The sequence below is a fragment of the Ailuropoda melanoleuca genome, chromosome 6 (genome assembly GCF_002007445.2).
Source record: "Ailuropoda melanoleuca isolate Jingjing chromosome 6, ASM200744v2, whole genome shotgun sequence".
Lineage (NCBI taxonomy): Eukaryota > Metazoa > Chordata > Mammalia > Carnivora > Ursidae > Ailuropoda > Ailuropoda melanoleuca.
The window spans coordinates 75,855,277-75,879,217 of record NC_048223.1 but is presented as its reverse complement, the minus strand read 5'-3'; the positions used below and the strand labels follow the sequence as shown (position 1 = coordinate 75,879,217).

The following is a 23,941-nucleotide window of genomic DNA, read 5'->3' as shown; positions in this document are numbered from 1 at the left end:
TCTCAAATGAATAAATAAAATCTTAAAAAAAAAAACCTTAGTTAGCTTATGTGGCTAACTGGCTTTTTTTGGGCTTACACCTCTGGAGATAGGCTGGTCTAGGAAGTGTAATAAATTGTTTTCCTGTGTTGCACCAGGTGAATTAAGTCTGTTCAAGTTGCTCTGTGAAAGGAGATCTACAAATAGGGAATCATATGCCTTTAAGCTCTACGAAGCAAATCATTTTATTTTCACCAATCTTGAAAATATTCTGAAACACCCATTTAGGATGAAATTCTTCTGTTGGAATGTGGCCAAATGGGAAACCAAAAGCTAAATCTGACTGCTTGTTTTCCTTTAAAGTTCCAGTGATATTTTCTTCTAAGAAACAAGATTTTAGAAAGTCATGGTTCAGTTTCCTGATGAAATCAGTATAACTGTTTTCCTTAATGTGTATATTTCCCACCACTAAGGTGTATAAAAATTCCTTGGGGCGCCTGGGTGGCTCAGTCAGTGAAGCATCTGCCTTCGGCTCAGGTCATGATCCTAGGGTCCTGGGATCGAGCCCCGTGTCAGGCTCCCTGCTCAGCGGAAGCCTGCTTCTCCCTCTCTTCCCCGCTTGTGCTCTCGCTCACTATCTCTGTCACAATCTCTCTCATATAAATAAATAAATAATAAAATCTTAAAAAAAAAATTCCTTAGATGTCTCTTTCCAACTTGATCTTCTGAATTTTATATATTTTAGGTATTCATTACATAATAGATGACCTGCATGTTAGATTGGGTATTGGTTCTGCTCATTTGTAATTAATAGACAGTATTTACTAGGAAAATTTCTTTCTTATTAATCATTTCTGTAGGTTCATTTGGATCAAGGAAGAAATTATTTGACCAAACTAATTAATAATCAAATCCTAATGGTCATAACACCTATCTGCGGACTAGATGTAACACTTTAGTTCTTGATGTCAGGTGCACATTAGAATCACCTGGGGAACTTTTAAAACTCCGTATACTTAGGGGCGCCTGGGTGGCACAGCGGTTAAGCGTCTGCCTTCAGCTCAGGGCGTGATCCCGGCGTTGTGGGATCGAGCCCCACGTCAGGCTCCTCTGCTGTGAGCCTGCTTCTTCCTCTCCCTCTCCCCCTGCTTGTGTTCCCTCTCTCGCTGGCTGTCTCTATCTCTGTCGAATAAATAAAATCTTTAAAAAAAAAAAACAAAAAAAAACTCCGTATACTTGGGTGCACCCCAGACCAATTAAATCAGAATCTTTGGGAGCTGGACTCAGGCATCATTAGTTTTTGAAGCCCCCGAGGTGATTTCAGTGTGTGGCCAAGATTGAGAACTACTTGATTTGGTAGGAATTTCTACTTATATATTTAATAAAGGAGTCACCTTTTCACTGTGTATCTCTTATTATTGTAATGAATGTTTTAGACTCCCCATGGAAACCTCTTTTGAATCTGGCTATACTCTTAATTGGAGGAATGCCATTATGGGCTTAATGAGGACAGCATGGACTGTACTGAGTTACGTGCCAGTCACTGGGAAGCCTTTTTACATAAGATCACATTTAATCCTTACAACAACTTTCCTATACTCAGGTATTATTCACTCCATTTTGTAATTGAAGAAATAGGCTTAGAGTGGTTCGATGACTTGCCCAAGACTTATTTGAGTCTAAAACTTTTTTAACCTCAACCACTTCTTTAACCTCAACCACTTCCTTTTTAAGATGCCTGGACTATTAATAATACCTTGAGCCAGCTACGTGTGTGTGTGTGTGTGTGTGTGTGTGTGTGTGTGTGTGTGTGTATGTGTTTAAAGATTTTATTTTTAAGTAAACTCTACACTCCAATGTGGGGCTCAAGTTCACAACCCCCAGATCGAGTCGCATGCTCTACGGACTGAGCCAGCCGGGTGCCCCAAGCCAGCTGCTTTTTGTAATAGGCTTCTCTAGTAGCCACATGCTAACAAACAGTAGCCCGGGTGAAAGTACCCCTTATTGATAAGGCCCAGAAAGACAAAAGCTTGACAAAGTGGGTGGGAGAATCTCTAGCCCAACACAGAGAAAAACCACAGGGAAATTGTGGCATTTCAATCCTCTTCTAAACGTCTTGGTTTTTGTTTTTGTTTTTTTTTTTTAAACTGGCTTACTACAGTAGATCTTAATGGAAATAATTGGGCTGGTTATTCCATGTAAAAACTAATGCACAGCTTTAGACCTAATCATCCATGTTGTTGGGGACTGTAATTGAAATCATAGAAGCTGAAATATTGTTGACGATGGGGGAATTTTTTCTCTTTAGATTCCTGTCTTTGAGTCTTTAGTGCTTTATAGAGTCTGAAACTTTTCTCCTGGGATCCAGTAGTCTCATTTACTTTAACACATCTTATTACTGTGGGTTCCAGAAGATAACCTTGGATTGTCAGAATTATTTATTCTAGGAGGCCCAGGCAATTAACATAAATGAGTCAGTAGATGGTTGAAGCGGAATAGATGAAACAGAGTAGGGAGTGATGGGGATTGTAATAAGCTCATGTTCCATTTTTAGGGACTAGAGTAAGCTCCAGCCTATTATTGCCATTAGTTGTCAGATTTTCTGATTTTTCTAAAGAACCTGGAAAGATATATTTTTAGTGAAATTTCCCAATTTTTAGGTGAAATCTCCTGAATAAAATGTATATGTGCTGAATTCAGCTTGAGGGTTACCTGTTTACTCTTTTTGCTTTTGAAGCTATTCTGGATAATCTGTTTCTAAATGGTGGACCCTTCTATTTGCTAAGCTCTTTACTCTTATTTTATTAATCCTTGATGAACTACTAATATAGTTAATGTGCTTTCCAAAGGACAGTGTTTTCCCCAAACTGTAGACCCACTGGTTGCTGGAAGTGCCTTTTGTGATGATGCAAGCTTTCTTTTCAATGAACTGCAGACCCAGATTTTGAACCTAATTTGAAGAGCAAACAGGTGTTAGGCATGGCTTGGTTATTTCTGTTTATTCATTAAATTGACTGTAGGGCATCATTTTGCCAATGAATACAAAGCACATTCTGTAAAGCTATACAGCTTGTAATTTTCTTTATAAATATTGAGCCTTTACTGAAGCACTTTTCTGTAAGGGAGTATCTGCAGCCACATATGATTTAAAAATGGTAGAATTCTTTATTCTGGTACATTTGACTTAATATCCTTCCATTAATTAATTTTTCTTTGTATTATAGGCATATAGTTGGAAAAAGAGGGGACACTAGGAAGAAACTAGAAGTGGAAACCAAAACTTCTATTAGCATTCCTAAGCCTGGACAAGAAGGAGAAATTGGTGAGACTCAGTATATCTAAGTTGTATCTGCAATCACTTTTGCATGAGTATGGAATAGTGTGACCCAATGGAGGTATTTAGTGACTGTATTCTTTTTTTTTTTTTTAGCGTCCCTGGGTAGGATTGAATAGTGGCTGTATTCTTTGTGGGTTTCTGTAACAATTGGCCTTTTTATGATATATCAGTACCATCTCCCAAATGAAGAAAGATGTAGTTATACGACTTTATCTTGATGAGTATCTGGGCCTTCACTCTATACTTTACTGAGTACTGATGTTATAAAGCTTCCAGATTTTGTTGTGTATTAGGAGAATTCTTTTATGCTTTACTAGCTTGAAATGGAATTTGTGAATTGTTTCAAGTTAGAATTCGAGAAAACCAGTGAGGTCAGCGAATTTGCAATAAAGTTGAGCCCTTTCCGGAAGTGTTCTCTTGTTTCTACTGTGCTTTGTAGACTGGGAAGGATATTATAAAAGTAACAAAATAACAACCTGAATCAAGTAACTGCTCAAGTGAGGAAAAATAGTTCAGTATAAATCAAGTCAGAAAGTGTGTGTACCAAGCATCATTGTGAACCAACGGCACAGGCATGTGTTGTAAAATGGCTTTGAGTGAAGGGCACTGTAGGGACAAAATTTGAGGAAACTCATTCTAAAACAATAGGACTTTTTCTTTCTTTCTTTCTTTTTTTTTTTTTTTTTGAGATTTTATTTATTTATTTGACACAGAGAGAGAGAGTACAAGCAGGGGGAGCAGCAGGCAGAGGGAGAGGGAGACAGAGGGAGAGGGAGAAGCAGACTCCCCGCTGAGCAGGGAGCCCGACCCCACGACCCTGAGATCATGACCTGAGCCGAAGGCAGATGCTTAACTGACTGAGCCACCCAGGCACCCCTGAAACGATAGGACTTTTTCAAGTCAAGTAAGTGCAAGAGCCACCAATAATACATTTTTTATAAATACCTGTAGGTTTTAGTAAGTTTTAGGAAAGAAAAATTACTAGTATTCTTCTCATTTTGTGCTCTGTAAGAATAATCATCCCAACAGATACAGTGCAGTTGAGTGTAGAGCAGTGCTGTCCAAAAGGAATTTTTGTGATGATGAGAATGTTCTCTACTTCCACTGTCCAGTACGGGAGTCACGAGCACGTGTGATTGTGAGTACTGGAAATGTCACTAGTATGACTGGGGAACTGAACTTTTAATTCCATTTCTTTCTAATTCGTTTAACTTCTCATTTAACTAGTAGGTGGACTCCTGTGTTGGACAGCAAATGCTAGAGTTTTCCCCAGCCCTTTGGTAGTATCAACTGACACTAACATAAGAACTTTAATGACATTTTTGAAGGACTTTCATTAAAATATTCAGCTCTTTAGAATTACAGATAGAAAAACTCAGGTCTTTCCTTAAGTTTCAAAGTTCAAGCTAGAGGGGTGCCTGGGTGGCTCAGATGGTTAAGCATCTGCCTTCTGCTCGGGTCATGATCTCCAGGTCCTGCAACTGAGCCCTACATCGGGCTCCCTGCTCAGCGGGGAGTCTGCTTCTCCCTCTTGCCCTGCCACTCCCAGCTGCTTGTGCTCTCTCTCTCTCTCAAATGAATAAATAAAATCTTAAAAAAAAAAAATAAAGTTCAAGCTATAAATATTGAAGTAATTTTATAATTGCAGTAAAGCTTATTTCATTATCTAGTTTTTTTCCTGATTATAAATTAATAATGCTTTCAAAAAAAACAAATGCTTATGAAATTATATGTGAAGTATAAAGGGAGATTTTGTAATATGAACCTCAGAAATAATCACTATTAACAGTTGAATGTATTCCTCATTTTTCTATCCACATAGTAACTATAATAATTTTTATTGCAGTAAAAGTTGTAACATGCTATAAATATGGAGATATTAGCCATTTTAAGATGCCAAAGTCACTCCAAAACATATCCAGGAAAGGGTGGGTGTGTTGTAAAGATTCCATTTTGACTTAGAAAGTACAACTATTTCAGTGTGAAACCCGGTGTGTCTAATCGTTAAAAGTAAGAATTTGTTGAATCTAATTTAATTGAAAAACAAAAGGATAAACGGGCCTCTTGGTCTTGTAGGGAAGTAAAGTATAGAAAAATCAAATTTATTGGCTAGAGTGAATCAAGTTGTAAGGTGAGACTAAGACAGCTTGTGGTATTTGCTGTTGTTTATTCATTTTCTTTTGCCTCTCCCAAATTAGAGATACTAAAGAAGGAAATGATGCAGTAGGTTTTAATTTGTCCTCTCAACAAGGATCTGGTCATGTAGTCTGTTTTGAAGTCTCAGGTAATGGGATCGGAAGATGCTTTCAAAATGATAGTTATTGTAGTTAGAGAATTGGTTTTTAAAAGTTTAATGTCATTGTCTTTAATTCTCTTTTTCCTATCTATCCTTTGTATAGTCCCTAGACCCTGGCCATGCAAATCCTTGTCTTCTCAGCTATTAGTGTCTGTAGAATATTTCTAACCTTATTGTATTTGCTCTTTAGTCATTAATTGATCAACTTTGGAATCTTTTCTGAAAATCAGGCTGACCACCTTTCACTGAGTGCCCTTTTCAGTTTACTTTTTTATAGAGATAAAACCATCTTCTTAATGAAAAAGAATAGATTTAGCATTTTGTACCAGGCTTTTACAGAAATAAAACATAAACATGAGTTTTAAGCTTCCTTCCGTTCTGCTCCTTTTCCTTTTAGTTTCTCACAAAATTTTTGGTCTTTGGCAGAGATAATTTTTACTTTCCTTTAATTTTGTCCCAGTTTGTCTTCAAACCCTCCTTTATCAGTATTTCTCTAGTACAATATTTGAGTACCTGTTATGGATACTTCCCTTCACTGAGCATTGAGTCTTCTGGATTCTCCAAGTATTCTGTCTAATAATATAAATGATGCCATTAGAAAACACCATATGTCTACTTACATTTTTTGGCTATATTTCCTGTCAATTTTTGACTTAGGTAAATGGTTCTCAGGCTTTCTGTTAATCCATTCATTCAGAATCTACTTCTTTTTTTTTTTTTTTTTTTTTTTAAGGTTTTTTTTTTTTTTTTTTTTTTTTTTATTTGGGATCACGCCCTGAGCCGAAGGCAGACGCTTAACCGCTGTGCCACCCAGGCGCCCCTCTTTTTTTTTTAATGATCTTTTTTTTTTTAAGTTTTATTTATTGATTTATTTGACAGAGAGGGAGCACAAGTAGGGGGAGCAGCAGGCAGAGGGAGAGGGAGAAGCAGGCTCCCCACTGAGCAGGGAGCCCAATGCAGGGAGCCCAATCCCAGGACCCTGGGACCATGACCTGAGCCAAAGGCAGATGCTTGACCACTGAGCCACCCAGGCACCCCTCAGAATCTACTTCTTTTCCTAGAAATGTCTATCTTGTTTCCTTGTAGTAAAATGGGTATGATACTTTCATTCTTATTGAGGAATAGAAAGGTGGTTCTTATAGAAAATCTCAAGTGCTTTAGTGGAGAGTATTAGGATAAAAAAATTGAATTTTTTCTTTAATTTCTGTAGTTGCGTGGAAGGACAAACTTTGTGGTCTTTAAAGCAGAGCCCATTTTGCTACTATTACAGTTAATACTTCAATATTTTATATCATATTCATAAGTCTATCTTTCACAGTTTTAATAGTCTGCTAAAATGCCAATTTTGTTCATTGTTCATATCTTTTGCAAAACCTTTCCTTAGTTGCTATTTTGAACCAAGCCTTGTCAGTTCTACAACCTAGAGATTTAATCTCTGTTTACACCAAGATTGTGTAATCTCTAAGTGATTTTATTTCTTTGCAGACAGCGGGCTATGCTTCATGCCGCCCCCCTCTTTCATTTATACATAAAGACAGAGCCCAGATCAGAGAAGGCCAAGTTAATACAAAACATGGACAATTGGTATCCATCCATATAATGTATAGATAAGCATTTTATTTTAATTTCCTGTTTTCATGCATCTATGATAGGGTTATATATATTGAAGTAGACTCTCCTTTGGTCTTTCACTGAATTTCTAGTAATTGCTGCCGCGGTATTTTTTTTTAAATTGGGGTAAAATTTACATGACAGAAAACTCCATGTTTTGCTCTTAACTTTTTATTGTTATTTGATTTTCTGTGTGATGTACTGTTTGTGCTTTTTGTGTGTGTGTTTAAAATATACACAACATAAAGTTTACCATTTGACAATTTTTTCTTTATGTGAACTCTACACCTAACGAGGGGCTCAAACTCATGACCTCCAGATCAAGAGGCACATGCTCTACCGACTGAGCCAGCCTGGGACCTCCCATTTGGACCATTTTAAGGTGTTGAATTGAGTGGCTTTTAGTACACTTACAGTGTTGTGTAACCATCACCACTATCTAGTTTCAGAACATTTTTATCCTCCCAAAGGGAGGACATCTCATACCCGTTAAGCAGTCACTCCCCATTCCTCCCTACCTCCAGTCCTTGGCTACCAGTAATCTGCTTTCTGTCCCTCTGCATTTGTCTGTTTCTGTAAATGGAAACATACAGTGGCATTTTGTACCTGGTGTCTTCAACTTAGTGTGATATTTTCAAGATTAATTTATATTTTTGCATGTATCTGGACTTCATTCTCTTTTTTAGGGGGAGCTGAATAATATTCTATTGTATGGAGATAGGACATTTTGTTTATCCACTTATCAGTTGGATACCTGCATTGTTTCCACCTCTTGATATTGTGACTAGAGCTGCTCTGAACATTCGTGTACAAGTGTTTTTTGAACACCTGTTTTTTTTTTAAAATTTTTTCTGGATTTTTATTCTTGTATTTCATATTATCTAAAATATCATATTATTTTATTAAATATCATATTATTTTTTTTCTTTTAAGTAAACTCTACCCCTAAGGTGGGGCTCAAACTCTTGACCCCAAGATCAAGAGTCACATGCTCTACTGACTGAGCCACTAGGCGCCTTTGAATACCTGTTTTTACTTCTTTGGGATTTCTATCTAGGAGTGGAATTGCTGGTCAGATGGTAGTTCTCTTTTTAGCTTTTTAAGGAACTGCCATACTTTTCTGTAGCTGCCGCACCATTTTACGTTCCCACCTGCAAGGTATGAGAGTTTGCTATGTAGCTATATAGCTTTTTTAACTCATTTTTTTATTTCATGAGGTGGTCTTAAGGATATTCTGGTTTTTCTGTTTGTTTTGTTTTTTGGAGATTGGGGGGAGGGGCAGAGGGAGAGGGAGAGAGGAATCTTAAGCAGGCTGCATGCCCAGCATGAGCCCAAGGACACATAGGGCTTGATCTCACAATCCTGATATCATGATCTGAGCCGAAATCAAGAGTTGGACGATTAACTGACTAAGCCACCCAGGCACCCCAAGGATATTGTTTTTAAACCTCATTCTGCTTCGATTGAATTCATTAATAATTTTCTTACCCTTGGTACTGTCGCTTGTTCAGAAATTATGTACACATTCAGGACTGTTGGAGCTCTGCAGAGATGACAGTATTAAGATCACTTACCTTATAAGCATTGGATGGTCGTGTTAAACATCCCTCCCCCTTTTTTTTTCTTTTGCTTGCAGTAATCACTGGCCAGCATCGAAGTGGTGTAATTTCAGCTCGAACTCGGATTGATGTTCTTTTGCTCACTTTTAGAAGAAAGCAACCCTTCACTCACTTCCTTGCCTTTTTCCTCAATGAAGTTGAGGTTCAGGAGCGATTCCTAAAGTTCCAGGAGGAAGTACTGGAGAAGTGCTCTATGGTAAGCAGCAAATAAAACAAAACAAAAAGTTAAAAAGAAAAAGAAAAGGTACAAAAATGGTGGTTCATAATTCAAACAGTAGAAAGATAAACATTTCTTCTTCCATCAAAAAAGGTAACCATTTCTGATGCTTTCTTATGATTCTGAACTGAAGAACAAAGCATAGACATATTGGCACATAAGCCTCTACTGAAATATTCTTGAAAAATTTAAAGACATTAAAGTATTATCCCAATATACATACTGTTCTGCACCTTGTGGCTGGCAATGTTAATGAGATGCCATTATCTGTAGATCTTCTGTCCTGGGCAGTAATGGCTTATTTGGGGTTTGGTAACTAGAAGAAATTTGCATATAGAATTGTCATTCTTATGTAACAGTGGGGGGGGGATATCAGCAGGTAATCTAGATTAGAAAACGAGGCTTTTTTGTTTGTTTGTTTTTAAAGATTTATTTATTTGAGAGAGAGAGTGAGATAGCACAAGGAGGGGGAGGGGCAGAGGGAGAGGGAAAAGCAGACACTCTGCGGAGTGGGGAGCCTGATGTGGGGCTCCCTCCCAAGAGCCTGAGATCATATCCTGAGCAGAAGTCAGATGCCTAACCGACTAAGCCATCCACGCACCCCATAGAAAACAAATTTGAAAATTCCTTTTGGATATAATTTTGGGTGATTTAAGGAAACACTGATTTTAAAAAATTTATGAGCATAATATATATATATTTTAAAGATTTTTAAAATTTATTTATGTGACAGAGAGACAGCCAGTGAGAGAGGGAACACAGGAGGAGGAGTGGGAGAGGAAGAAGCAGGCTCCCAGTGGAGGAGCCCGATGTGGGACTCGATCCCGGATCCCGGAACGCCGGGATCTCGCCCTGAGCCGAAGGCAGATGCTTAATGACTGTGCTACCCAGGAGCCCTGTTTTCTCTTTTTTTAACATGTTATTTATTTATTTATTTATTTATTTTTAAAGATTTTATTATTTATTCGACAGAGATAGAGACAGCCAGCGAGAGAGGGAGCACAAGCAGGGGGAGCGGGAGAGGAAGAAGCAAGCTCATAGCAGAGGAGCCTGATGTGGGGCTTGATCCCACAACGCTCCACAACGCCGGGATCACGCCCTGAGCTGAAGGCAGAGGCTCAACCGCTGTGCCACCCAGGCGCCCCTAACTTTTTTATAGAACGTTTAGAAAATAAAGATGAATAAAAAGACACCCATAATCTCATCACTGAGAGATAATATTGTGGCATATGCACAAATATTTTTAAAAAACAGAATTTGGCTTGTATATGCTTTTATATCCTGCTTTCTTTGAAATTTTGCTTTATACCATGATCATTATTTTGTCATTGAACAAAAATCTTTACTTTTGCTTTGGAGACATGAAGGAAGTTATAGCAGTGATGACTAAAATAACAATCTTATTTCGATAACAGTTCAATAACTTGATTTTTAATGGCTGCTTAGTATTCTATTATATGGCTATATAATGATGTGGTTTGAAATGGTAGGGTTTTGGAGCCGATAGCCAAGACAGTATTCTTGAGACGTCTTAGGTGCAAAAAGGTGGTTTTATTAAAGCACAGAGAGCATGTAGGCAGAAAGAGCTTGCACTGGGATCATGAGGAATGGCTGATTATATACTTTCAAGTTGGGAGGGGGTTGGGCTCCCTGCTCAGTGGGGAGTCTGCTAGTCCCTCTCCCTCAGCCTCTCTATTCTGCTTGTGTGCCCTCTCTCAAATGAATAAATAAAAAATTTAAAAAACAAAAAAACAAAACAAAAAAGTTGGGAGGGGGTTAGGGCTAGCTTAAGTCTCTAAAGAATTTTGGGAGCAAAGTTTCCAGGACCTCAGGGGCTAGCTGTTGTTAGGAGAAGGTCATTTATTACTGTCTAGTAAAAACCCTAGTCATGAGACCCTTCAGATGTATATCAGTGGGCCATATGCTCAGGGGATGGTTGTCAACATATGTCTTGGGAGGGTAGAGATAAAGGAAGTTTCTAAAGGAATTTTTATGTGTTAAAGTAGACTCACAGGATCCTGGGGGGTTGGGATCATGTTAAGCTAAGATTGCCTTTTGCCCTTAGCAAAGTATCAAATCAAGGCAGCTGAGTTCCTGGAGGAATGTCACTCTGCCTGTTTGAAGGATTTGCCAATGGGCTGTACATAGTAAGGAAATTTAGTTTTTCTTTTGCCTTTGTTTCCCACATCATATAATAATAATTTATTCTATCTTCTTAAATTATTTCTGTTTTTCATTATTAAAAATAATGATGTTACGACTCTTCTTCTGCATACATTTTTCTGCACTAGTCTAGTTTCTTAGTAAATTCCTAAAAATGGAAAAAGGGTATGTGTGTGTGAGTTGAGGGTTTTGATATATATTCCAAATTACTTTCAGGAAATGTTGTAACACTTAACCATGTCAAATTATAGTTTTCTTTAGTTTCTCTTTCCCACCCTTGCCAATATTGGTATTATTATTCTTATAAGGTTTTTGGGTTTTTGGTTTGTTTGTTTGTGGTTTTTTTTGGTTATCCAGTTGACAAAAAATATTAACTCATTGCTTAATTTTTCATTTATTTGATTATTGGTGAGATGAGACTTTCATATATTCTTGTTTCTTCATGTCTTGGCCCATTTTTCTCTGAGAGTATTTTTTTTTTAATTTATTTGTAAGAGCTTCTTGTATATTAAGAGGATGAGTATTACTTCATAATTTACATTTAACTTTTTAGTTTATTTGGAATGTATTTTGATATATAACAAGAGGTAAGGTTGTAACTTTTTTTAGCCCCTATTTATTTAACCAGTTATCTGCAGAAGTATTAAAGAATCTTTTATTTTACCTTAAAAATTATCGTGTAGTAAAATGGACTTTTTGGGGATGTGTTTAGATTTTTTTTTTAAATTTTTTTTTATTTTTTAAAGATTTTATTTATTTATTTGACAGAGAGAGAGACAGGCAGCGAGAGAGGAAACACAAGCAGGGGGAGTGGAAGGGGAAGATGCAGGCTCCCAGCAGAGGAGCCTGATGCGGGGCTCGATCCCATAACGTCGGGATCACGCCCTGAGCTGAAGGCAGACGCTTAAGAACTGAGCCACTCAGGCGCCCCTAGATTTTTTTTTTTTAACATTTTATTTTTAAGCGATCTCTACACCCAGTATGGGCATGAACTCATAACCCTGAGATCATGCTGTACTAACTGAGCCAGCCAGGTGCCCCATGGGATGTGTATAGATTTTCGTAACCAACTACAACAGCTAGGCTACAGAACAGTTTGACCACCCCACAAAACTCCCTCATACTATCCCTTTACAGTAACCTCTTCCCCACCCCAAACCCTGGCAATCACTGACCTCTTCTCGGTCACTACAGTTTGGTCTTTCTGAGAGTGTCCTATAAATGGAATAATGTAGTATGTAATCTTTTGAAACTGGCTTCTCTCATTCAGCATCAAGCCTTTGAGATTCAGCCAAGTTGATGTGTCTATTAGTAGTGTGTTCCTTTTTGTTGTTGAGTAGTATTTCACTGTTTGGACGCACCTCAGTTTGTTTGGGCATCTACCCAATGGAGGACATTTGGGTTGTTTCCAGTTTGGGCCAATTATGAATTGAATTGCTGTAAACATTTATGTATAGGCTTTTATGTGAACATAATTTCCCCTTCTTTAGAATAAATACCCAGGGAGTGCCTGGGTGGCTCCGCAGGCTAAGCGTCTGCCCTTGGCTCAGGTCATGATCCTGGGGTCCTGGGATCGGTTCCGCATCAGGCTTCTTGCTCGGTGGGGACCCTGCTTCTCCCTCTCCCTCTGCCTGCAGCTCTTCATTTTTATGCATATGGATGTCCATCCATGCTGTGTTTTCTCAATCATGTAATGAAGAGAGGAATAAAAACATATGGAATGAAAATAGAACAGTGGTTAATATGTTTGATTCTCAAAACAGATGAACTTGGGTGTGATTGTGGTTCCTCACTCTGTGTAGACTTGGGCAAGTGAACCTCTCCACACATTTTTTTTTTTTTTTTTTTTTTTAAAGTGTGTTCCACTTCCAGTGTGGAGCCCAACACAGGGCTTGAACTTACAACCCTTGAGCCGAGATCAAGAGTTGGACGCTTAACCATCTGAGCCCCCTAGGTGCCCCTAAAGCTGGGTCTTAAGTGTTAGAATATAGTGAACTATAGATACACAGATATAGAAATACTAGAATCCAAGTACTTGTGTGGGGCTGGGAATGAGAACTGATAAAATTGATTATTTAAGAAGGAGACTACAGCATGGCATGAAGTATAGGGAATTTGAATCATTGTGTTGTACACCTGAGACTAACGTAACATTCTGTGTTAACTCAAATTAAAAAAAAATTTTTTTTAAAGGAGGCTACAAAGGTGGGTAGATTCAGACTAGAAAATATGGGTAGACAGCATAGAATTATATAACCCATTTTTAAGTGATTAACTTGATGTTTGTGTACTTGAACAAAGGCACATCTAAGTCAAATACTACATATATATATAAAATTAGTAAGCCATCAGAATATTTTTTTTTCTCTTAGCATTTCATGGCAAGATGATTTCATTCTCAGTGGACGGTGGGGTAGGAGAAGGTCAGGAACACTGAAGTTTCAATGTGCACTGGTAAATTTGGGGCTGGGGTACTGGTAAGTTTTGAAATTATTTTACCTTGTAAATACCAACTTATTGAAGCTCCGTAGTTATATATTTTTTGAAATGTTACAGATATTTTTGGTATGTGATAAGCAGCTTATAATAAGTTAGCCTTTTTTTATGTGTGTGTGTGTGTGTGTGTGTGTGTGTGTGTGTGTGGGTGCACTCTCTCACTTTTCTTTTGTTCCTGACTTGGGCTGACAGGGAACAAATATTGGAGAATGATTACTTTAACTCAACTGGAATGAGATTGGCCGCTATGAATGTCATGCTGGCCTTAATCATTCCAGGGTACTTCCTTCCTGTTTTCAGGGAGACTCCATAGTGACACTGCTTTCTTCCTGCCTTTAAATCATGTTCTGATAACAGCAGGGGAATAAGCACAGCATAAAGAGTAAATAGGTAATAGGAGACCATTATCTGCCTATTATATAGAAGAAATTTTTAGTGAATTTCATTCTTCTTTTCAAGATTGTTTTCCCTAGTCACAGCCTTTGGATTTCCACATAAATTTTGTTATTTATTTATTTTTTAATCTTAATTTTAATTTTTTGAGTTGTTTCTACTCTCAACGTGGGGCTCAAACTCAGAAGCCCAAGATCAAGAGTCTCATGTTCTACCAACTGAGTCAGCCAGGCACCCTCAGTGTCCATATAAATTTTATTTTTTTATCTTTTTAAAGATCTATTTATTTGTTAGAGCGAGCATGCTTGCACATGCAGGGGAGGGGCAGAGGGAGAGGGAGAGAGATTCTTTTTTTTTTTTTTTTTAAAGATTTTATTTATTTATTTGACAGAGATAGAGACAGCCAGCGAGAGAGGGAACACAAGCAGGGAGAGTGGGAGAGGAAGAGGCAGGCTCATAGCAGAGGAGCCTGATGTGGGACTCGATCCCATAACGCCGGGATCACGCCCTGAGCCGAAGGCAGACGCTTAACCGCTGTGCCACCCAGGCGCCCCAGGGAGAGAGATTCTTAAGCAGACTCCACACTGAGCCCAGAGCCTGACACTGGGCTGGATCTCAGGACCATGAGATCATGACCTGAGCTGAAACAAAGAATCGGTTTCTGAACTGACTGTGCCACTCAGGCGCTCCTCTGTGTAAATTTTAGAATTGTCTTGTTAATTGCTACAAAAATGTCTGTTGGGATTTTGATTGGAAATGTGTCGAATCTATAGATCAGTTTGGGGAGAATTAGTATTTTAACAGTATTGAGTCTTCTAGTCCATGAGCATGGTATATATTTATTGTTTAATTCTTTAATTTCTCTTAGTAGTGTTTTATAGTTTTCATTGTGTAGGCTGCACATATATCTTGTTAAATTTTCTAATTTTTATGTTTTTTAATGCTATTATAAATAAGAAACTGCTTTATAATTTCATTTTCTAATTTTATGCTAGTTTATTAAAATTGTCCTATGATGCTATTGTAAATGGTATCTTTTTTTTTCTTGTAAATGGTATTTTTTAATTTCAGTTTCACTTGTATATTGTTACTATACAGAAATACAATTGATTTTTGTAAGTTAGACCATGTATCCTGTGACCTTGCTAAATTCACTTCTTAGTTCTAGTAATTGTATATTAGTTTGCTAGGGCTACTATTACAAAGTACCACACACAGACTGGATAGCTTAAGCAATAAAAATTTATTTTCCCACAGTGGAAGCTAGAAGTCCGAGATCAAGGTATTAGAAGGACTGGTTTCTTCTAAGGCTTCTCTGCTTAGCTTGTAGATGGCTATCTTCTTCTGGTGTCTTCTTATGGTCTTCACAGTGTGTCTGTCTCCTACTCTCCTCTTTTTATAAGGACACTCATCATATTGGATTAGGGCTCATCTGTATGACCTCATTTTACCTTACTTAAACTCTTTAAAGGCTCTGTGTACAAATGTAGTCACATTCTGAGTTACTGGGAGTCAGGACTTCAACATATGAATTTTAGGGCAACACAGTTCAGCCCATAACAAATTATTTTGTTGTGTCCTTAGAATTTCCTTCTTTCTTTTTCTTTCTTTCTTTCTTTCTTTCTTTCTTTCTTTCTTTCTTTCTTTCTTTTTCTTTTTCTTTCTTTCTTTGCGAGAGAGAGAGAGAGAGAGAGAGAGAGAGAGAGAGAGAGGTAGAAAAAGAGGTGGGGGGAGAAGCAGACTCCCTGCTGAGCAGAGAGCCCGACATGGGGCTCGATCCCAGGACCCTGAGATCATGACTTGAGCCAAAGGCAGACACTTAACCGACTGAGCCACCCAGGCACCCCTACTTAGACTTCTTTATGTATACAATCATATCATCTATAAATAAAGGTAGTTTTACTTCTTCCATTTTAATCTGTGTGCCTTTTATTTCTTTTCCTTTACTTACTACATTGGTTAGGATCTCGAGTATTGTGCTGAATAGAAAAGGTGAGAGGGGATATTCTTTCCTTGTTTTTGATCATGGGGGAAAGTATTCAGCCTTTTATTATTAAGTTTAATATAAGCTGTGGTTTTTCATGGATGCCTTTTATGTGGTTTAGGAAATTCCATTCTTTTCCTAGTTTGCTGAGAATTAAAAAAAAAAAATCATGCCTGGATGTTAAACTTTGTCAATTGCTTTTTCAACATTATGAGATTTATATTTATTCATAGTGTAAATATGCTTATATTAATTGGTTTTTAAATGTTAAATCCATCTTACTCCTTAGATTACCTTAATTGGTCTTTTTTTTTTTTAAGATTTTATTTTTAAGTAATCTTTACACCCAGTGTGGGGCTCAAACTTACAACCCCGAGATCAAGAGCTGCATGCTCTACCGACTGAGCTAGCCAGGTGCCCCACCTTATTTGGTTTTGATGTATTATCATTTTTATGTATTGCTGGGTTTGATTTTCCAGAACTTTGTTAAGGAGTTTCATATCTCTGTTCATGAGGAGTGTTTTGTTTATTTATTTTTTTTGTGATGTCTTCATCTGGTTTTGATGTCAGTGTAAACTGTGTGATTCAAAACCAGATGACTAAAATGAGTTGGGAAGAGTTCTCTTCTTGACTTTCTGAGTTTGTATAGGTTTGTGTAGGTATTATTTCTTCATAAATGTTTAATAGAATTCACCAACGAAGCCACTTAGATCTGGAGTTTTCTGAGACGGTTTTATTTATTTAAAGCTTTTATTTATTTATTTGAGAGAGAGAGAGAGAGAGAGAGAGAGAGAGTGCATGAGCCGAGGGGGGAGGCAGAGGACGAGGGAGAAGCAGACTCCCAGCTGAGCAGGGAGCCCTACATTGGGCTCAATCCCAGGACCCTTGGACAGTGACCTGAGCTGAAGGCAGACACTTAACTGAGTCACTGAGGCACCCCTCTGAGATGGTTTTAAATTATGAATTCAGTTTCTTTGGTCTGATTAGGACTATTCAGGTTATCTGCTTCTTGAGTGTGCTTTGTGAGTTTGTGTCTTTTAAGGAATTTATCCATTTTATCTTGTTTTTGAATTTTATTGGAATAAAGATGCTCATAATATTTTATTACCCTTTTAATGTCTATAATTTCTGTAGTAATATTCCCTCTTTAAAGCTGATATTAGGAATTTATGTCATCTCTTTTGTTTCTGATCTGTCTGGCTAGAGGTCTGTCAGCTGTTTTGGTCCTTGAAAAAATTAAAACAGCTTTTGGTTCTGATTTTTCTGTATTGTTTATCCATTTTCTGTTTCATCGGTTTCTAATTTTATCTTTTTTATTGCATTTCTTTTTTTTTTTTTTTTAAATTTATTCATTCGACAGAGAGAGAGACACAGCCAGCGAGAGAGGGAACACAAGCAGGGGGGAGTGGGAGAGGAAGAAGCAGGCTCATAGCGAAGGCCTGATGTGGGGCTCGATCCCATAACGTCGGGATCATGCCCTGAGCTGAAGGCAGACGCTTAACGACTGAGCCACCCAGGCGCCCCTTTTATTGCATTTCTTATGCGTAGCTTTGGGTTTAATTTGCTCTTTTTTTGGTTTCTTAATGTGGAAACTTAAATCATTAATAGAAGACTTTTTTCTTTTCTAGTATAAACACTTAAAGATGTTAATTTCTCTCTACACATTACTCTAGCTGCATCTCCTCAAATTTGATATGTGTACTTTCATTTTCATTTAGTTCAAAGTATTTCCTAATTTCCCTTGTGGGGTTTTTTTGTTTTTTTTTTTTTTTAGTATTTTAGTTAAATTTTTTATTTTGAGATAATTATAAATTCGCATACAGTTGTAAGCCTTACTTGACCCTTGTGTTACTTACAAGTATGTTGTTGTTTACCTTTCTACATTTGGGGATTTTCCAGATACCTTTTTGTTACTGATTTCTAATTTAATTCTCTTGATGAGATAACATACTCTGATTCTGTTCTTTTAAATGCATTTATATCTGTTTTCTGTTCCAGAATATAGTCTGTCTTGGTAAATGTTATGTGTACATTTGAAAAAGATGTGTATTCTGATGTTTTGGGGTTGATTGTTCTATAAACATTATAAGTGTCATCTAGTCGTTAGTGATCTTTATGTCTTCTATATCCTTAACTCATTTTCTGTCCTGTTAATTACTGAAAGAGGACTTTTGAAATCTCCAATTATGATTATGGACTCATCTATGTCTCCTTTCAGTTCTGTTAATTTTTTTCATATCTTCTTGATGTGTTGATCGCTTTATAATTATGAAATATCCTTACATCCCTGACAGTATTCCCTGTTCTGAGGTTTACTTTTTCTGATGTTAATATAGCCATTCCAGCTTTCTTTTGATAAGTATTTACATTGTATATCTATTTCTGTCCTTTTAGCATATTGGTATTTTTATATTAAAAATAGTTTTCTTAAAGGCAGCATATGTTTGAATATTGTTTTTGTGTTTTATTTTAATTTTGTTTTTATTTTTTTTTGTAAAGATTTTATTTATTTATTCGACAGAAATAGAGACAGCCAGCGAGAGAGGGAACACAAGCAGGGGGAGTGGGAGAGGAAGAAGCAGGCTTATAGCAGAGGAGCCTGACGTGGGGCTGGATCCCACAACGCCGGGATCACGCTCTGAGCTGAAGGCAGACGCTTAACCGCTGTGCCACCCAGGCGCCCCTGTTTTTGTGTTTTAAATCTCTGCTTTTTAACTGGAATGATTAGACTGTTTACTTTTAATGTAATTATAGATATGGGTGGGTTTAAATCTACCATTTTGCGATTTTTTTTTTTGTCCCACCTTTTCATTGGTCATTTTCTCTTTACCATTTTTGGATTGAGGGTGTTTTACAATTTTTCTTTCTTTCTTTCTTTAAATAGCTACTTTTTTCCTGCATCCAGTGTGGGGCTCAGACACATGATCCTGAGATCAAGAATTGCAGGCTCTTCTAACTGAACCATCCAGGAACCCCAGGTGTTTAAAAATGTTAATTTTATCAACACTGTTGGCTTATTAGCTACACCTGTTTATTTTTTAAGCTGATGCTATAAGGTTTACAATATATGTCCTTAATTCATCATCTCCAAATAACATTACACTATTTTATGTATAATGAAGAACCTTACTATATATCATCTATTTCCCCCTCCTGTCCTTTGTCTCATTGTCATTAATTTTGCTTCTCTAAGTAAACAACTTCCTGTAAGATTTCTTATAATTCAAGTCTTTTGGAAACACTTTCTCTCAGCTGTTATTTGTCTGAAGAAATACTTAGTTCATCTTCTTTTTGAAAGATTATTTTTACTGGTTATAGGATTCTGAGTTGATAGTTTTTTTTCTCTCAGCACCATAAAGACATTATTCCATAGTCTTATGGCTTACAGAGATTCCAATAAGGAATCTGTTGTAATTCTTTGTTCTTCTGTGTATAGGATGTTTGGCTGCTTTTTTTTTTTTAGTTGGAAATAATTTGAAATTTACAAAAATTGTAAAAAGAAATAGTATAAGAAATACCCATGTGCTCTAATGCTCTATGATCTATCCTTTATAACATTTCCAATCCAAGTTCCAGGGTAAAGTCAGGAATTGCATTTAATTTTTATGTTTAACTTCTTTTAGCTGAACTATTCATAGCCTTTCTGACTTTATGTTATTGACCTATTTGAAGAATACAGTCCCTTCCAATGTTCTTTTAAAAACAGAGCATTCTTTTTTGCATTTGTCCTATGTTCCTCTTGGTTAGCTTGACGTTCTACTTTCTCGATCAGAGTGTTGCATAGGTGATATTGTGTCCTTATGAGAATATCACATCTGGGCATAAAATGTTCATCTGTTTTTCTTAAGTGATATTTCATCCAGTCAAGATGTTGCCTGATTTCTCCTAAGTAAAATAATTACTTTATATCTCCCTTGCAACTAATAAGCAGTCTGCAGGGAGATACCCTAAGATCATGCAGACATCCCACTCCTCATCAACATTGCCCTCAGACTTACCAGCCATTGATGATTCTTACTTGACTCGGTTTTTACCATCATGGTTGGAAAATGACTCATAGTTGGAAAATGGTCATTTTCCAACTCTAGCACTTGCTCTGCATTTGGTATTCAGCTTTCCACATTCTCATGTAAGCCAGAGACCCTCCTTCTCCCTTTCCTTTTTTTGGGGGGTGGGGCAGAGAGAGAGAGAGTAAAGGGGGGAGAGGCAGAAGGATAGGAAGAGAAGAGAATCCTCAGCAGGCTCCATGCCCAGCGTGGGGCCCAACTTGGTGCTTGATCTTGCAACCCTGAGGTCATGACCTGAGCCGAAGTCAAGAGTCAGATGCTTAACTGACTGAGCCACCCAGGTACCCTCTCACTTTACTTTTATTTATTATTGGTATGGTTTAATATATTTAAATTTTTTCCAAGCGCTTATAATTTACTATTGTGCTTAATTATTTTGCTGCTTAAATTGTCCCAGATTTGTTTAAGAGTCCTCTCAAACCTCTTCTGGGGAGGTGTCTTCCTTGGCCTGTGTGTGCGCCAAGCCCTATACATGGCTGCTTTTAAGTGCCTTAATTTCTCTACGATCTCACTCTTGCTTTCTTTTGGAGCCTTAGCTGTTTTGTTGTATTTCTCTGCCCATAATCTCTTGCCCCCAGATACCTATAGGTCTGCTTTCTCCTACAGCTCTCTTGCTTCTTGGGCAAGAACTCACCATTACTTATGGTGGCCTCCAACCTGATATCCAGACTATGCCACTGTTCCCAGCAGTGCTCCAAGTCAGGCAAGACAGAAATCAGTTCCTCAGGCAGCCTCCTAACAAGCCAGAACACTGTAAGCTACTTTCACTCTTCCTCAGCCCTCCTGAAAAAGTGGAAATTGAGTGGCTTCCTCCTGACCCGTTGTGCTGCTTTGGGGAAGGGGTCGGGCAACGGATGGAGAGAAAACTTGAAAACCATTCTGAGCATCTTTTTCTTGGTTAAGGTTAGGCATTTGCTTGGTTGTTATAGCTTCTTAACTAGTTCTCCCAAAATTACTTTGGTCTGAATGTTGTTGTTTATTTGGTATTTCCATGGGGGAATGAAGGCCTGTATTTTATTAGTCAGCCATTTTGCTGATGTTGCTCCAAGTTTGGATAATTTTCAGGCATTATTATTTACTTTTCTCTTCTCCTGGAACTCTAATTACACATATATTAGACCAGTTAATACTGGTGCATGGGTTACTGAAGTTCTGTTCATTTTCTTCCATACTTTTTTTTTTTCTCTGTCTGCTTTAGTTTGGATAGTTTCTGTAGTTATGTCTTCTAAGTTCACTGATTTTTTTTTAAGTTGCTAATCTGTTGTTAATCCCATTCAATGGAATTTTCATTTTTGCTCTTATTTTTTCTCTCTCAAAGTTCCATTTATTTCTTTTTTTACATCACCCTTTTGTCTCCTTAGTATCTTTATGTTTTCCTTAAAATAATGAGCATATTTATAATAGCCCTTTTAAGCTAAGTATCTGCTAATTTCGTTAGTGTGATAGCATTCTAGATCTATTTCTGTGGTTTGATTTTTTACCTACTTATGGGTCACATTTTTCTGCTTCTTGCATGTGTGGTAATTTTTCATTGGATGCTGAACATTGTGAATTTACTTCATTGAGAGCAAATATTTTTTCCTCCTTAGAGAGTCTTAAAGTTTGTTCTGGAAGACAATTATTTGTGGATCAGCATAATCATTCCAAAGCTTGTTTTTAAGCCCCTTAAGGACAGATGTAGAGTATTCTTTACTGTAGGGCTAATTTACTTCCCTACTAAGGTGTGTCCTTTCTGGTATCTGTTCATTGCTCTGTATTCAAGAATGGTCTCTCCACTCTGGCTGGTGGTATTGTTTGGCTAACAGCTTCTGTTAGTTGTTCTTATCTGGTTTTGTGGATTTCACCCTCTATGCAGATTTCTTGAGCCCCTCCCCCCTTTTTTTACTTAGCTTCCTCCTCTTTAGGAGCTGCAAATTTTATTTGCCTTGGCATTCATTCCTGAATTCCACTTTTTGTCACCTCAGCTCACTGGGATCACTGGGCTCTGGGTTCCCCACTCTGTGCCCCTGTCTGGAAATTGTCTCCATTCAGAAACCCAGGATGGGGCTTGGCTGGCTTTTTTCTCCTAACTTAAGGATCACTGTTCAGGACCATCTATCTAATGTCTGGAAACATTTGTTTTATATATCTTATCTAGTTTTCTAGTTATTGACAGCAGGAGGACAAGTGCTATAGGAGTTAATTTTCCATGGGCAAAAGGAGATATTCTCTTATATTTAAAATTGAGACATAATTCATATAACATAAAATTCTGTTTTTTAAAGTGTATAGTTTAGTGATATTTAGTATATTCACTACATTGTACAACTATTGTTCCTATCTAATTCTAGAATATTTTCATTGCCCCAAAAAAGTAAACCCCATACCCACTAAGCTGTCACTCCCCATTACCCTCTTCCTCAATCCTTGACAACCACTCATTTACTTTCACTATGGATTTGCCTATTTTGAATATTTCATGTAAATGGAATTATGTGTAGCTTTTTGTGTTTGACATCTTTCACTTACAAAGTTTTCAAGGTTTATCCACAGTTTATCATGTAACGCTACTTCTCTTCTTACTGTGGCTGAATAATATTCCATTATCTGGATGTACCACATTTTGTTTACATATTCATCACTTGATGAACATTTGGGTTTTTTCCACTTTGGGGCTATTATGAACAATGCTTCTGATAATTTGTAATATTGTAAATAAGGCTAGGTTTACCACTATTTTCATTCACTTATTCAACATTGAGTGATATATAAAATAGCAAGTAATTGTTGAGCTCTTGCATTATGCTAGACAGTGGTCTGAGTGCTTCTTGTGTTTATTTTGTTTAATCTTCAGTCCATCCCTATGTGGTAGGTATTGATATTCCATTTTACTGATGAAGAAATGGAAATTTAGGGAGGGTAGCTTGCCCAAGGTACTACAGTTAGTGGGTGCCACTGTGCTAAGTAGAGTGGATGATACAGCGTTGTATATGACCTAATAACTGCTCTAATTCATACAATCCAATATAACAAATATATGAGGTTAGTTGCGGTAGTCACTGTGGGAAATTGTTTGAATGGAAGAGAATCCGGTTGAAACTGAAGATATTTTGGGGTGCCTGGCTGGTTCATTTGGTGGAATGTGTGACTCTTGATCTCAGGGTCATGAGTTTGAGTCCCATGTTGGGCATAGAGATTACTTAAAAAATGCATATATTAAAAAAAAAAGAAAGAAATTGAAGATATTTTGATGGTTGTTTGTCTGTTAACCAGTTTCACCAGTCTTTCAGCAAGTGTTTTTTTGTTTTGTTTTGTTTTTAAGATTTGATTTTTAAGTAATCTCTACAGTCAACATGGGGCTCAAACCTACAACCCTGAGATCAAGAGTAGCAATGCTGTACCAACTAAGTCAGCCAGGCGCCCCCAGCAAGTGTTTCATTGGGACCAGCCTTTACTAAAATTGGGTAGTAATTTGCACAGCATTTGAAGATTTAAAAAAAGAACAGCAAAGCCTTCCCTGTTGTGCTTGAGTTTTTCAACTCTAAATCATACCTTATTCCCTAATTGTTAAAAAGAAGATATCATATGGATCAGATATCATCTGAAAAGGACTTTTGTTCATTAGGGATGTCCATCTTTAGTCCTGAATCAAGATTGAAGGAAGTGAGACTCTATCATCTTAAAACAATTCATTAATATCATTAAATTGTTAAATATTAAATGATATTTTTAAATATATATATATTTTTAAGTAGACTCCACACCCAACGTGGAGATTGAACTCATGACCCTGAGATCAA

At 37.2% G+C, this 23,941-nt stretch overlaps 1 protein-coding gene across 4 annotated transcripts in view; it reads left to right on the top strand.

The window, feature by feature from the left end:
• Positions 1-23,941, top strand: part of ASCC1 (activating signal cointegrator 1 complex subunit 1) — a 94,468-nt gene that overhangs the window by 4,248 nt on the left and 66,279 nt on the right. For all 4 annotated transcript variants that reach the window (XM_011236029.3, XM_034662661.1, XM_034662660.1 and 1 more), the window contains exons 4-5: positions 3,204-3,301; positions 8,860-9,038. In XM_011236029.3, coding sequence (XP_011234331.1) covers positions 3,204-3,301; positions 8,860-9,038 — 277 coding nt within the window. The remainder of the gene's footprint in view (positions 1-3,203; positions 3,302-8,859; positions 9,039-23,941) is intronic.